At 53.8% G+C, this 13793-nt stretch overlaps 6 protein-coding genes across 6 annotated transcripts; 1 reads left to right on the forward strand and 5 right to left on the reverse strand.

The window, feature by feature from the left end:
* Positions 1 to 3962: 3962 nt before the first annotated feature.
* Positions 3963 to 4295, reverse strand: B0H18DRAFT_860544 (uncharacterized protein; the record flags this gene model as incomplete). The annotated part of the gene is made up of 1 exon (XM_048039710.1): positions 3963 to 4295. A coding segment is annotated over one exon (333 nt), but the record flags the coding sequence as incomplete, so codon positions are not given.
* Positions 4296 to 5024: 729 nt separating this feature from the next.
* On the reverse strand, positions 5025 to 6386 carry B0H18DRAFT_67865 (uncharacterized protein). The gene is made up of 4 exons (XM_048039129.1): positions 6096 to 6386; positions 5907 to 6019; positions 5369 to 5853; positions 5025 to 5309 (listed from the first exon to the last, which is right to left on the reverse strand). The coding sequence occupies exons 1-4, from the start codon at positions 6163 to 6165 to the stop codon at positions 5291 to 5293; spliced, it is 687 nt and encodes a 228-aa protein (XP_047896865.1). The 5' UTR covers positions 6166 to 6386; the 3' UTR covers positions 5025 to 5290.
* A 604-nt stretch (positions 6387 to 6990) lies between these two features.
* Positions 6991 to 7760, reverse strand: B0H18DRAFT_988212 (uncharacterized protein; the record flags this gene model as incomplete). The annotated part of the gene is made up of 1 exon (XM_048044893.1): positions 6991 to 7760. A coding segment is annotated over one exon (267 nt), but the record flags the coding sequence as incomplete, so codon positions are not given.
* A 909-nt stretch (positions 7761 to 8669) lies between these two features.
* On the reverse strand, positions 8670 to 10552 carry B0H18DRAFT_988227 (putative methyltransferase-domain-containing protein). The gene is made up of 8 exons (XM_048044894.1): positions 10533 to 10552; positions 9975 to 10450; positions 9879 to 9926; positions 9673 to 9814; positions 9532 to 9621; positions 9323 to 9476; positions 8834 to 9269; positions 8670 to 8769 (listed from the first exon to the last, which is right to left on the reverse strand). Exons 2-7 carry the CDS (start codon positions 10407 to 10409, stop codon positions 8996 to 8998), a joined length of 1143 nt encoding a protein of 380 aa, XP_047896867.1. The 5' UTR covers positions 10410 to 10450; positions 10533 to 10552; the 3' UTR covers positions 8670 to 8769; positions 8834 to 8995.
* Positions 10553 to 11328: 776 nt separating this feature from the next.
* Positions 11329 to 12654, forward strand: B0H18DRAFT_871662 (uncharacterized protein; the record flags this gene model as incomplete). The annotated part of the gene is made up of 5 exons (XM_048040172.1): positions 11329 to 11585; positions 11642 to 11694; positions 11757 to 11858; positions 11918 to 12266; positions 12324 to 12654. 5 exons carry the CDS (start codon positions 11329 to 11331, stop codon positions 12652 to 12654), a joined length of 1092 nt encoding a protein of 363 aa, XP_047896868.1.
* Positions 12655 to 12865: 211 nt separating this feature from the next.
* B0H18DRAFT_1116075 (uncharacterized protein) lies at positions 12866 to 13372 on the reverse strand (the record flags this gene model as incomplete). Its single annotated transcript, XM_048033354.1, has 5 exons — positions 12866 to 12905; positions 12959 to 13019; positions 13076 to 13122; positions 13174 to 13265; positions 13325 to 13372. The coding sequence occupies 5 exons, from the start codon at positions 13370 to 13372 to the stop codon at positions 12866 to 12868; spliced, it is 288 nt and encodes a 95-aa protein (XP_047896869.1).
* Between the last annotated feature and the right edge of the window lie 421 nt (positions 13373 to 13793).

Here is a 13793-nt window from a genome sequence, read left to right on the forward strand (position 1 = left end):
TTATCGGGATAGGCGATGTCTAATTATAGAGACAAGGGACGCCACCGCTACGCTCCGGCGGTTGAGTGAACACCAATGTAATTAATGTCATAGTAGAAGCTCGTCATAGGTAACATTGATAGTAGTGGATTCGTTGTGTTTGAGCAAAATTCGTGCATGGTCACGGTGACGTATGCGCGAAAGGGCGGTGTACAGCTGTCCATGTGAAAACACGTGTCTCGTAAGGTCTACTCCCACTGCGTCAAGAGTTAGCCCTTGGCAGCTGTTGAAGGTCGTTGCATATGCCGGCGCAAGAGGAAACTGACGACGGAGGAGTGTATGCCCCGAGGAAAGGGTGGTAGAGAATGTGATCCGAGGTATGAGGACGTCTTCTTCATCGATGACACTGACACCTGCAATACCCCGTAGAATGCGGACTGTGACGAGACGGGGGCCGACCGCAATAACAACAACGCGAACGTTCTTGACCAAGCCACGGTCGAGGGAGAAATTGCGCAGCAAGCGGTAGACGGCGTTAACCTTCACGGTCAACGAGTGGGGAGGAAACCCTGCGGGATTCTGGCGGGCGACGTAGTCAAGTATGCTGTCGGGGGAGTCGATGCCGGCGTCGTCTGCCTCCTTCAGAGAGTCGGCCGCAAGGTATGTTCTGGTTGTCTCATCAATCCGGTCGAGAATAATGCTGTTGTACCGGTCAATCTGCCTATTGGTGGGAGCAAGGATCGAACGTTTTAGACAGGCGATGGGATTGGCGAGTACATGCGTCGGGAAGACGAAGTCGATCAGCTGCTGGTCATCGGATACATGTTGCAGGAGGTGCAGAGAGACTTCTGGACCTTCACCGTCACCGATAGCATCGACCATGTGGGCGAGCTCAATGTCGTCGGCATTGCGGATGGGTATGAGCAGGCGATGGATGTCAAGGCGGGCGAAGATAGGCGAAAGTCGTATGGATGCGTCAACGACCTGAGCTCTGCTTCCTTTGCGGACGACCGGACATGTCTGTCGAAAATCTCCCAGGAGTACGATAGGCTTTCCACCGAATGGTGAGTTGTTTGCTGTGACTTGACGCAGAGTGTCTTCGACACACGCCAGCACTGCTTTGTTTGCCATGGGAGCCTCATCCCAGATGATTAACGAAGCCTCTCGCAGAAGCTCGCCTCGTGGTTGATTATAATCGACCTGACATTCAATCAGCTCATTATTATCGTTCACAGGTACCTTTAGTGCGACGTCAGTTAGCACCAATATCAAAGCGGATGGTCGGTGAAAGAAAGCTAAGTACCTTGAAGCATGAATGCGTCGTTCTACCTCCAGGATAAAGCTGAGCAGCATATGCAGCTGTCGCAGTGGGTAAGACAATGCGCCCGTGCCCGCGAAGGTGATCGCAAATTGCATTGACGAGGTACGTTTTCCCTCGGCCAGCTTTACCATCAATAAAGATGGCAAGTGGAGTCAAATTCATCGCGGCTTGTACAACGTGGTCGAAGATGAGCCTCTGACCATCGTTCATGGACGCCAACGCGTGAGATGCTTGCCGACGCAGAGCTGCTTCTTGTGAACTCCACCGTTCGATCTCATGTTGCAGCTCGGGCATGCGGCTCGTCGGCTCAGGTAGACCAAACTCGCTTAAAGTCTTGCCGTACTCGCTGAGGTAGTGCCCTAGGTCCTGCAGAGCGTCGTTCAACCCGAGTGCATTGGCGTTGTTATGTCGCAGGGTGAAGTCGAAGGACATGTGTTCCGCAAACATTTCCCAGAGAGCGAGAGGTGTGTCGATGCAATCATTGACCAATAGATGCACAAATAGAATGCGCAGCTGACGAGGCGTTCGGAGGTCGTGTACGGCTTCGAGAAAGCACAACTCTGCTTCCTTCTTGTCTGCGAAGAGCCCGAGAGCGATGGCTGCGTCCTGGAACGATGGCATGAGAACGTCGTCGACAGTGCGTAGTTCATCGTATGACATTGCTGATCGATGCTGAAGGAGTGCCCGGATGTAGAACCTCTCGCCTTCGTTAGGTCTGGCAGAGTGGATGCGGGCAATATGCGTCTTCTGTGCGCTGCGAAGGATGACGTGCATTGGAGGGGTATGCGAGGCCGTATGGCTTTCAACATAGTAGTTCTCGCGATGTACGTGCGTGTTGCTGTACTTCGCCAATCGGAATAAGGTGAAGTACTCGGTATACGTCAATTGTCCGAAGCTCCTAACGTCACCATTGCTGAGCGTGAAGCTGCCACGCGGACGTGCGAAATAGTGGTCAAGAAAGGACATGGTATCTGAGCCGTCGCTCTTGTGAGTCGCATAGCGTCGATGTGTGGGCGAGCCGGCCAGATGAACCGGCAGTGCGGAGACAGCAGGGTCCTTCCGAGTGATGTGAAAGCCGAGGATGCGCCACGTCGCCTCGCCAGCAGAAAGGTAACGCCCATTCCAATAGTCCTCGATCTCGTCGACAGGTGGTTGATCATGTTCGGTCAAAACACTGTACTTTGCATGATCAGGACCTTCAACGACAACAGGTCAGCACAATGGGGTCTAGGAGTGTGTTGCAGTGAGTAATACCTTTATGGATGTATTTGAAGAGATACTGAAAGATATGTGATGTGCTCGCAGCCTCGAAGTTGAGGTGACACTGGAATTTGCGGAGGAGAGGAAGGCAGTGGGGTACGACCATCCGGTCAGCATCTTTGCGTCGACGATAGTGAACGCGGCCCTGGGGATCGACCGTTGTCTGCTGTTGCACAGCTTGTGGGTAACCAAAACGGCAAAAGCGCTGACCATCTTGGGCGAGCCGCTGACAATACTTCGCGATGGGCTGTGATTCTGCCGGATGGCGGTGCTGCATGAATTTCTGGACGAGGTGGGCATCACCAGTGTCTGCTGGTATCTCTGCTGAAATGACGCTGTCGATGTATTGCGGATCGGAGCAGTCGGCAGCATACTTGATGAGGATATGAGCATGAGGTACGCCTCGTTTCTGGAACTCAACGACACGGATTAGGTATACGACGGGGCCGGCATTAGGGAACATATGCCGCAGTTCCTTCTCCAAGATGGCGAGCTTTCGTTTGAACACGCGGCAAACGACAACGGGGATGTCCGCAAACGTCTGACCGGGACGAAGCTGTTCCGTGATCTCGGGCCATTCAGTGTTGCATGTCATTGTCACGAAGAACGTCGGTGCACCAAAGCGAGCAGCGATGGCGAGCGAGTCCGCTACCTGCTCGGATGCCCAACGGCGCGAGCCAAGAAAGGACGCGGGAAGGTAGATGTTCTCTGTCTGCTCCACGTTGTCGGTACCCATGAGCTCCGCGTCATTCTGAAGGATGCGCCGCTGATTTTGGCGGATGTAATTCAGCCGACTCTCGAGGTTCCGACTGAACATGTCGACGACGTATTCGTTTGTCAGGCGGCCGAAGATGCGGAATCGCTCTTCGCGAAGAAGGCGAGCACGGTAGAACCAAATCTGGGTAGACGCGTTATCGGCGTCAGGTGCGCTTCCGTTGTTGCTTGATTGTATCGCACCACTGAGCTGCGTATCTTCAGGCGATCCAGTGACGCCCCAGCCTAGCGTGGCATGGGGGAAGAACAGTGGGTATGCAAGAGGTTCCCATAGTTTGCTTGTCGTGGAGACACGTTGGTTTGCGGAGTTGTCAGCACGGGATATGATCATGGTGCGTGCACGAACATCAGATTGGATGGTGTTTTCGTAGGACATGATGGCTGCAATCTCGTTCGTCGTAGCTGCCTCGTTGAGCACGAGATGGGCAGTGGGACAGCTCGCTCGGTCAAGTGACCCGAGTATGCGCAACTGTTGAACAAAAGGGTTGTGGCGCAGAAGCGCGAGGCGTACGATGTCGATCCATGCCGGTGGAAGGGTGGACGCGATATCTTGGTGTGGTGAACGATTGCGCATGAAGCCATCGTATAATAGCCAGCGCACACCAGAACTGTCGTGTGTAGGACGAATGCGATGGTAGATTTTGCCCTGGATCGCCATGAAGCCTGGTGGGCCATTTGTGGAGGGAAATTGAGCAGTGGTCTCGAGGGATGCGAATGAGAAGATGAGATTCAGAGACCGTGAAGCCGCTGAGATGTGAGGATGGGTGAGGAGAGGCGTGAACTCAAGTGGCAGAGGTGGCAGTGGCGAGACGTCGCTAAAATATTTTCCTCCTGGTCCACAACAAAAACCGGCGTCTTCACCTGTAAGCAGAGCAATCTTGCACGTCGGGCAGCAATGCTCGGAGCGGCCGCGACGGGCTCCCCAATGGAGGCGTGGTGACGAGATGGGACCTATAGCCCAAAGGTCTGGTGAGCCCAGAGCCGCGGACATCGGTTCTGACGGTGGGCTTTCACAAAAACATAAGTTCCGCATGCACCCTTGTCTGATTAACCGTTGAATGCTTACGTAGCAAGCGATGTGCAGGCAATGGATGAGTGCATTCAACTTCGAAGGATACGCGCACATGAGAGTGCAATGGAGAAGATAGATGATTAGACTGGCCGGGGAATGGTTGACTAGTACGTGTGCGATGTACAGCTTGGCACATGGCGTCGTATGAAGTCGGAGAGAGAATAGAAGAGGGTTACACATAGAGGCAGTAGTATAACAGGTTAGTACGATGCACAGCATGAGCCTGAGGCGACTACCAACAGGGGCATGTAACTGTAATGGAGTCTATCATCTGGCATGCTGAACATGCATAGTAATATGGGTAGGGCCACGATGCTGAATCTCGTGCGTGATGTAACCGCAGTGAATGACGGTTGCAAGCGGCAGTGCGTGCGCGGGCAGCTCTGTACGCGGAGTTTGCGTTTCGCGGGTACGCGGACGTGCAATGTGTAATTTGCGCAGAGCGGCGAATACTGAACAATGACGTGTGGTGGGTAATGTTAGTGTACTGAAGTGCTACATTCGCCAGAGCGGGAATGAAACGTACAGCCTACAGCAGCATTGCGGAGGATGCACATTGCAGAGTTGTTGTTGCAATGGTGCGCAGAGAGCGACTGTGAGTCAAAGATCTGTACACATTGACGAATAATAAGATATTTTATATGTCGGGCAGGCATTCTGTGCGCTCCGGCAAAGGGGATAAAGTACAGATGTGGACAATGCTCGAGATCAACGCCGAGATGAATATAAGAAAGCGGAAGTCTCATGTGGACTTGACGCCATTGTGGCACAATACAAAATACACGATCTAGATAATTGTAGATGGTGCGACGATCGACTGGTGGCACATACACACAGGGGCCGCCGTGAGGACGAATAGTCAGAGTAGAATGATGAAGCGGCGGCTACCATTGAAGTAGGGCACTAATGTAATGCCAATACGAATGAGCACGATGGACAGCAGCAATGTACGTGTGACTCACCTTGCACTATGGTAGCACATGTCGATAGTTGATGGCAGGCGCATCTCGGCATCATTCGCAGGCCATGTCGACAAAGGGCAGTCGTAGCGCTGTGAGAGGAACAGCGCAGGGCATTCATGGGCGTTAGCACATGCGTCACCGTACGCGAAACGTAGCCCATGATTGTACAGTAAAGCACCATAGGAGTGGGACGGCGTCAGGGAGTATGAACAGCGCAAGAGACGTGCGAAATCATGAGGGTTGAATGTGTAATCAGAAAGGACGTAGTGTTGAATGTAATGGTATGTGAACCAAAGAAGAAAGTAAGAAAGCTGAATAGGGGCGTGTTGCACCGCGGGATCGGTATGAATGATGAAAAAAATGCAATAACGTGCATGTAGTGGAGAACCAGTGTTGTGTTGAGGGGGAAGTTCAAGCCATAACAACAGTGCGCGCAACTTCAATGCCGCACGTGATAGTCGATATGAGAAGTGGCTCGAGTCGTCCTGCATGCCCAGATGAGCTATATTGGCAGATATCGGCAGAGATGGCAACGCACCGCGAGCATATGACCAAGGGGAACAACAACATTGGAAATGCCATCTTTCCAGACAGAATTTATCAAGGAACAAATACGGCGAGAGCCGTAGAGAATCTTCACATGAGCAGTGTCTACAGGGTGACCGTTGTACAACGGCAAATATTAGATGAGTTGATGTACATCACAATGCAGCATAGAATGGCGTACCGCGGACAATGCGTTGGACACCAGAATGATGCCACAGAAATAGAAATACTACAGCGGCATCGTTTGCCATGACGGAAGATAGACACGAGACGGGTTGTCAATAGCTGTGCGGTGAGAGAGAAAGACACACGGCAAGCATATAACTTGAAACAGCTGCAGATCACGATGTGTGAGAGGGATGCAATGAAAGAGATCGGGACGGAGATGAGCATGGCGAGAGATGAGCCGTAGTCAGGAGGGAAGGATGGCAGGCTAACACACAGGGGGCAGCGCCGGCTAAGATAGATAAAGTTTCGTTGTGAGATAGTGGTATTGTCAGGTCAGGAGCGTCGTGTAGCATTGTGACCTGACCATGGCCCACTGGCAGAAACGATGGCATGTGGTATAGCACCACACGTCAATGCAAACCACGATGTCAAACTCAGCGTAGATGACAGACCCATAGCCACGCGACTTGGAGGGCAAGGGGTAACAGAATGTGACGCACACATACCTGTCTCGACTGCACGCAGCCTATTCAAGTTGGACCGCATCCGTGCAGACTGCCTGCAGCCGCGTCACGATGGCGCCGATAGTCAATAGTGGCCGGTAGGTAGCGGGAGGACGACAACAGCTGGTACTGCGTCTGTGATGTCGTCGACATGGACAAAGGTGTGAAGAGGGCAGCGCGGGAGCGGGCAGGAGCGCGAGTTGTAAGGAGTGGCATTGGGCGTAGACGGTGTCCGAACCAGTCAGGAGCAACGAGCGAGCGCAGACAGGGGGGGTCAGCACCTGTCTCCGGGGAGCCAAGGTGAAGCCCCATCTCCGTGTTTTCGCGCAGGCGGGTGTTGCTCCATAGGTGGGAGAGGGGGTCGCGGCAGCACCGGGAGAGGGACTCGAGGTGCGCAGCGGCGGGTAGTTCCCACGGTTATGCTGTTGGCCTATACGCACCCTGCGCAAGGTCCAGCAGGCAATAGCAAGGTCGAACGCGCTCACGCATGAACATAAAAATACATATCGCAATACAGTACATTCAGCACGGCCACAGGTGATATAAGTACAAAGACTGATGCATACTGGCTGTACATTCTGACGTCAGGCGAATAGAACAAAAAAAGGCAATGATCAACGTACGACATGGACGTCAGGCAGCGCGGGCGCGTTTCTTCCCCTTCCGCTGAGAAGGAGAGTCTTCTGCATGCGCGTCGGGCACATTACCATTGATTTCATCCGCAGGGGCGTCCGTGAGAGGAGACATTTCGCGGAGGTCGACCGGGAGAGGTAACTCAAGTGCAGCAGCACTAGAGTTGTCCGCAGTAAGCGAAGAGGTCGAAGGATGGTTTGCCGTGCGAGACGTCGACGATGAACTACAGCATGCAGATCAGAAAACGACGGCAGAGGAAGTACGAAGTGACGCACGCAGATGGTGATACATTGGCGGTCACCCGAGTGGCCTGCGGCGATGTCAACTGAGGGTTGACGTGACGTCTGCGACTGCGCGGAGTTTGGGGAGTGTTAGCAGTCGACGATCGACTGCCTCCGGGTAGAGTGCCACCTCCGACAGCGACAGGAGAGGGACCGACGTTGAAAGAAATGAGCTCAAGGTCGACACCCAACACGCCATCTGAACGCACGCGCGAGCATCGGCCGAGGAAAGATATGGTAGAATTGGGGGAAGGAGCAGGAACGGTAGCCCATCGCGGCGAAGCGTCGTATATGCACCTAAGTGAGAGATTTAATGAAAGCGCGAAGACACTGTGTTGTAATTACACTTACTGAATAGTAGACGTTTTACTTTCGTCGCGCACACGCTCATGGGCGATAACGGCGAATGACTTTGATTGGCCGTCTGCAAGCACATCAGGCCCGGACGCAACCATTCCGATGCCGATGATGGTGGGCGGGAAAGACGGAACACTGTCATCGTATTCGTCCCCGAGAGATGGATCACCATTGAAAGGTGTAAGCTGGATAGCATCAAGCAAAGCCATGCCGGCAGAAGGACAATAGGCACGCGCGATGACATAAGCAATAGTATTGTCAGGTAAGATAGTGTCGTTTGGAGGGCTGTAGACGCGCAGCTCAGCCGGAATGTCGCTGCCATTCGAGCATTCGATCAAGGTGGCGTAGTAGTTGTGGAACGTCGAAGTACCGCGTTGGCGGTTAGCGCTTGATGAACGACGGCCGTTGGTGAGGGATAGAAAGCCGAAGAGAAGAAGGTTGGTCATCGCGGGAGTTGCGGGACAGCAATTCAAAAACGGCGGGCAGGCAGCGGGCAGAAATACAGTCGAACGCATAACAATAAGACATTAGATCTGATTGACACAAAGACAACAGGCAGCCTTACCATTTTGGGAAACAATAACGAAGACAGGCGACGGTGTCATGCGCACAACAGACAGGAGGTACAGACGCAGAGGGGGGAAAGAAATGCGCGTCGTGCAACACTGCATGTGGCCATGCACTGAGCGGGCGGACCAGTGGCCACATCGAGTTTTACTCAGCCACAGACGTAGACAGAAGCGCTGGGCCAAACAGGTGCAAACGAATTCACCGGATCTGCTTTAGTATACGAGTAATCTATACATATCTTGTCGGCTGTTTAATTTGAAGGAAAAGCCCAGCGCAGTCGACAAGCTGCTTCTTTCATCTGCTTTCTTCTCGCGAACGGTATCATGCTCGCTGTTGTATCCAGGTGTGTCGACAGCGGACAGGATTAACAACACTTCATAAGATCATTGAATATGATGTAAATCCAGTGAATCGACTTTGTAGCGGCGAATGATGGACACCCTCGAACACCTCAAATTGATCGTCAGGAGGCCAACATTGCCGGAGCGCCCTCGTCGCGAGGTGAAGCCAAACTGTCCCAATCCATTTTGAGGCCAATGAATGTGCCGCAGGTAAAGGCATCAGGACTGCTACGCTGCTCGATCGACTGTTCCTATCCATATCTCGACAGGATCCCCGCCCGCACCACGTCTTTCGTCCACTTTCTCGAGTTGTACGCCAATCTCTCTCATCGTCTCCCACAGCGTCCGTTCTGCGGGGTCACGCTCCTTATACCCGAGCAGTATCATAGTCTCCAGCGACCCCGATTTCGACGGTGGTACTGCCGAGCGTAGACGGAGAATGTCTGAGACTGTTCGTATCAGCGACGGGAACGCAGAGGTATTGTACGTGACGTCCGCCATGCTAGGTTGCACAACGGTCAATGCGGATGGTATGTTCAGTGAGAACGAACGCACAGTATCACGTCAAACCCGTCTTGCGTAGCGGAAACTTCAGGTGGAAGTGTCTGCTCGTCCCAGTCAAGCGTAAGAGCCCTGGGACGACTGGCATCCGAAGAGAACAGCGATGCATTACTCGAGATGTTGTGTTCGAGGAGAGGCATTGCGGATGCTTTACAAACCTCATGGTAAGATCGGGGCAAGAATATGATTATGAGGAAACGCACATAGATCCGTCGTAATAATGCAGCCACCATCCGTAGCTTTCGTGGACCGCAGCGCTCCGAGAGCCAGGGACACCATGCCTGTGCCCGCACCTGTTCATCGATGCGTTAGGGACAAAATCACTGACGAAGATGCGACTTCACCCAGCTCGATGATATGTCGCCGCTCAGGGCACAAAAGGGCATTTTTCATGCGGGCGACAGCGTGGGAGGTGCTCACGACGCTGTCGTCGTTCGCTAAAGCAGTGATCCAAGAGCTTAGCCCCACACCACTGTCCCATACCTTCTGTAGGGATAGTGAGTGAGACAGGGATGCAGGAAGTCGAGCCGCGCCGAATCAAAACACGAACCTTGTCGAGGTCGAATGACGTTTGTTCCCTCACGCGCATGAAGACCTGCTCAGACATGTCAAGCGGAATCCGGTATATTCGTTCCACACGGTCCTGTTTCTCCGAGAATGATGGAAGTTTCGTCTTCGGTATCTTGGAGCTAAAGAAGATGGGCATAGACATGACCGGAAAAGGTCGCTGACCGACATCTGCCGACCCCAGGTTGATGATGTGCGGATGTCCTTGAGCATGGGTGGTAAGGACAAGGCAGTAGTATTGGCTTTCTCTAATGCCCGGAGGAGCTGGTACTAGCAGCTCTTTGTAAGCGCTACCTTGTCTCCATGTCGTCAGCTTCAGAGGCTGAGTGATCCCTGGCAGTTGACTCGGTTTTGCATGAGGAGCAGAGGGGAGGCACCAAGCGTAGTAGATATCTTGAGCGTCAACAAGCAGCTCTGTGCGCAAGTCGTTTGCAACCTGCGGTGTTATTGAAACAGGAGATGACGGGAGGACATGAGACGGCGGAGGTCGAAGGAATGACAGGTAGAAGAACATCCTGATTCTTTGTTGTCTTCACTGGACGACAGTCGGTGTTGCTATCATATCCGTGTCAGTCTCTCTGTATTCTTGCGAATCCCGCACCACTGCCGTATCTGCATAAACACAGTATGGACTCACCACGACAAGGTGGGATGTAGATCGAAAACGAAAGAACGGGCGGCTACGAGCGATCGCGCATACTTCTGTCACGTGGGCGTGTAGTAGTGCCACGCGTCTGTGCCAGTGCCGAGCCCAAACGCGTCTTCGCTCCGGCTTCCGGTCTATGATACTGTAAGTACTCTCATCTTGACCGTCATTCAGGTATGCTCACGAACGTATATCTCAACCCTGAAACTGACTCGACTTGCGTGTAGTCTCCCTAGGAAAGATTACCTAGTCCAGCGTCACGATGCTGTGGACACTCAGTCTGCGCCCTTGCAGTCTGACTAGATGTCTATCGAGGCCACAATGTCGCTATTTCTCGAGCTCTCCACTGCGTCTGCCGCCAAGACATCTAGCGGCTGAAGAGCGCAGTAACATCCCGTCTGCAAAACTCCAGAGCGGAGACGCCGAGCCCAAGGTCGAAGCAGAGGAGCCATGGTTATTCTACCAACGCGTTGGGCCTCCCACAATCAGAAACCAAGTCCTCGCAAGTATCATGACGTAGACCCATCATGAAATAGTCTCTGTGAAGCTCATCTACCGTTCAGCTCTTCGTGTTTGGTTCGCTCTTGACCTTCGGCGTAGCCGCGAGGCAGACGAACCTCGACACCTACTACTGGACGAACAAGCTGACCGGATCCTCATTCTGGACATCCGGTGGGACGCCGACAGATAGTGACCTCACTTTAGCCAAGCGCCACGACCTGCTCGCTGTATGCAATGTCACCCGTACCTCAGTACCTCCACTCGCTCACGCATATCGCAGAAATCAATGACCTGGCTGCGCAAGCTGCAATCGTCGGGGCTGCCTGACCAGCTCAGGGCCATGGCGGCGTATAGCTATGGCCAGGCGGTACTGAAGTTCGTGGATACGACGGAAGGGAGGCGGGTGTGCTACATGCTGGCTGCAGCGAACGGCGTAGTGTGGGCTGTGTGGCAGATACCACGAATGCAGGGTGTCATGCTGAGGACATTCGCGCATCATCCGCTCTCCGGCCTGTCATACACCATGCTCACATCGACATTCAGGTGATGTTCGTATTCATCGAATGGCGCCTTGTCCGCTGATTTCGATCGCCATATAGCCATAGCGCTTTCTTTCACTTGCTATTCAACATGATGGCGCTGCTGAGCTTTGGTACGCTCTCCGTTTGCGAGCGGACCACAACTAGTAGTACATGATGCTCAATATTCGTGCAGGGTCTAGTGCAGACGTGTACTTGACGTTACAACAGCGAGCAGACCCCTCGAACCTCCGAGAGTCCACGAGCCAGTGGCACTTCCTCTCATTCTTCATATCAGGTATATACCTAGCATTCAGATTCCAGTAGGTCCAGCCACTAATACAGTTGGATCGCTAGCCGGCCTATTTTCCTCGCTCGTCTCCCACGTCGCTACAGCGAGGATCAAGTACCCCCAGCTCATCGCTCAACTCGCCAACCCCGCGAAGACAGCCGCGCCCGCAGCCTCCATAGCGGAGGGCGCCGCGGCCGTCCGATCTACATCCGCGCTCACCGGCAGTGAAGCCCTCACAAGTATCAAGCCCTCGCTGGGCGCGTCCGGCGCGATATACGCTACCCTGACGCTCACGGCGATGGCGTTCCCCGAAACGCACGTCTCGCTCATCTTCCCGCGCGCCGAGATCCCGATCCAGTACGGCGTGTGTGGATTTATGGCACTGGACCTCATGGGCGTCATCCGTGGGTGGAGGTCAGTCCTGCTCGTCACGAATAGGGCACAGTGGATCTGATTCGTATGGCGTGATAGGCGGTTCGACCACTATGCGCACCTGGGCGGAGCGATGTTCGGTTTGTGGTACTACGCGTACGGCCCTAAGGTTTGGGAGTCCTTCCGAGAGATGACGCTGGCGGGCTGCCGCGGTCGCTCCAGAAGGCGTGAGCGAGTTTCGTGTTCGGTGCCCCACTTCGCATGCATATACTGGACCCTCCACTCCACTCAACAGAATATAGTTCATCGCTCCTGCAAAGCGTCCTTCGCAATCTCAACTGAAGGAAAATGCGAATGGGAGTTACAGTGCTTGCTCTCCGGCATATTCAAGTTGAATACTTCAATGTCGAGCCACGTGCCAGTGGGCTGAAGGATTTTTTGACTCAAGGACCACGAGCGGCAGTTACAATTGGCCCATCCAACAAAACAACAAGACACCTCTACTAATTACCTCTCAGGATCAAATAAGGTATGTCTTCCTTCCGGTGCGTGGGGAACGTAATTAAACACTGAAGGTTACACTAAGGATACATCTGATGTCGGACAAAGTTGGGGTAGTATGGGCTATCGTGCGATGATGTCTAGTACGTGGCGACCGGTCTCGCGGTCGCGATGACCCACCTAGGAAGCCCGATCAGCATCGCATCTAACGCGAGAGGTAGGGGAAAACCTACCAGGCATGAAGGATACCTGGGATCCAACCAAGAATCGTTAACAAGACGTTGATCCAGAAGTCTAAGAGGCAGAACCCTTCAGTCGCGCGGAACGGGAAAGACGAAACAAGTACGTACCAGCTCTGAGCCCTTTCTTGAAGAACACGGCAACTGGTGGGAGTAGCCTATACAATCGAGTTTAGATGTTGCCCACCGATCGTCCGTGACACACTTACAAGGCAAGAATGAACAAGAGAAAGTTGGAAGCACCCGTACCCCTCCTGTCGCAGCTCCACCGCCGCGGCGCGAGTGCCAACAGGGCCTGTGGCTGGGCAGCGCCAGTGGTGGTCGCGCCATACGAAGGCACAGCGGCGCCAGGCCAGCGACGCCAGCAGTTGTGCCAGCAGTGTTAGTCGTGGGGTTGATGGCGGCCATTGTTTTCAGTTGTGTTTTTCGTGACTTTCGTGAAGTGATCGGGTCGTGATATGCAGTCGTGAAGAAGTGGGGAACTGGGATGGCGGACGACGAGGCTTATGTAGGCAGCCGGGCGGAGTTGAGGAGAGGATGGAGACGAAGACAGGCGGTGAGCCAATGACTGGAGCACCGTCACGTACGAACTGACGTCATGCGTCCTATGCAGGCGGTAGTGCTATTTTGGGAGTGGGACTCGATCGGCGGGCGCTCGCACCGAGCCACTCAGACTCAGAGATCATGGAGCGTCTCCAGCTCAAATGGTCCGAAGACGATGCGAGCATCGAGCCTCAGCACACCACGGTCGTGCCATGGTGCGAGGACAGCCCGCACGACGGGTGCTAGCTCTCGCATGCTGAGCCGCGCCTCCTCCGAGTCCCTCACT

This window comes from Fomitopsis serialis (genome assembly GCF_022376445.1).
Source record: "Fomitopsis serialis strain Sig1Antser10 chromosome Unknown B0H18scaffold_12, whole genome shotgun sequence".
Lineage (NCBI taxonomy): Eukaryota > Fungi > Basidiomycota > Agaricomycetes > Polyporales > Fomitopsidaceae > Fomitopsis > Fomitopsis serialis.

Coding starts and splice junctions, on each gene's coding strand:
- B0H18DRAFT_67865 (XM_048039129.1), bottom strand. CDS start 6,165: ATGGCAAACGATGCCGCTGTAGTATTTCTATTTCTGTGGCATCATTCT. Junction 6,020..6,095: donor TGTCCAACGCATTGTCCGCG/GTACGCCATTCT, acceptor GTCACCCTGTAG/ACACTGCTCATGTGAAGATT. Junction 5,854..5,906: donor CCCTTGGTCATATGCTCGCG/GTGCGTTGCCAT, acceptor CTGGGCATGCAG/GACGACTCGAGCCACTTCTC.
- B0H18DRAFT_988227 (XM_048044894.1), bottom strand. CDS start 10,409: ATGTTCTTCTACCTGTCATTCCTTCGACCTCCGCCGTCTCATGTCCTC. Junction 9,927..9,974: donor TTCCATCATTCTCGGAGAAA/CAGGACCGTGTG, acceptor GACATGTCTGAG/CAGGTCTTCATGCGCGTGAG. Junction 9,815..9,878: donor CGTCATTCGACCTCGACAAG/GTTCGTGTTTTG, acceptor CTATCCCTACAG/AAGGTATGGGACAGTGGTGT.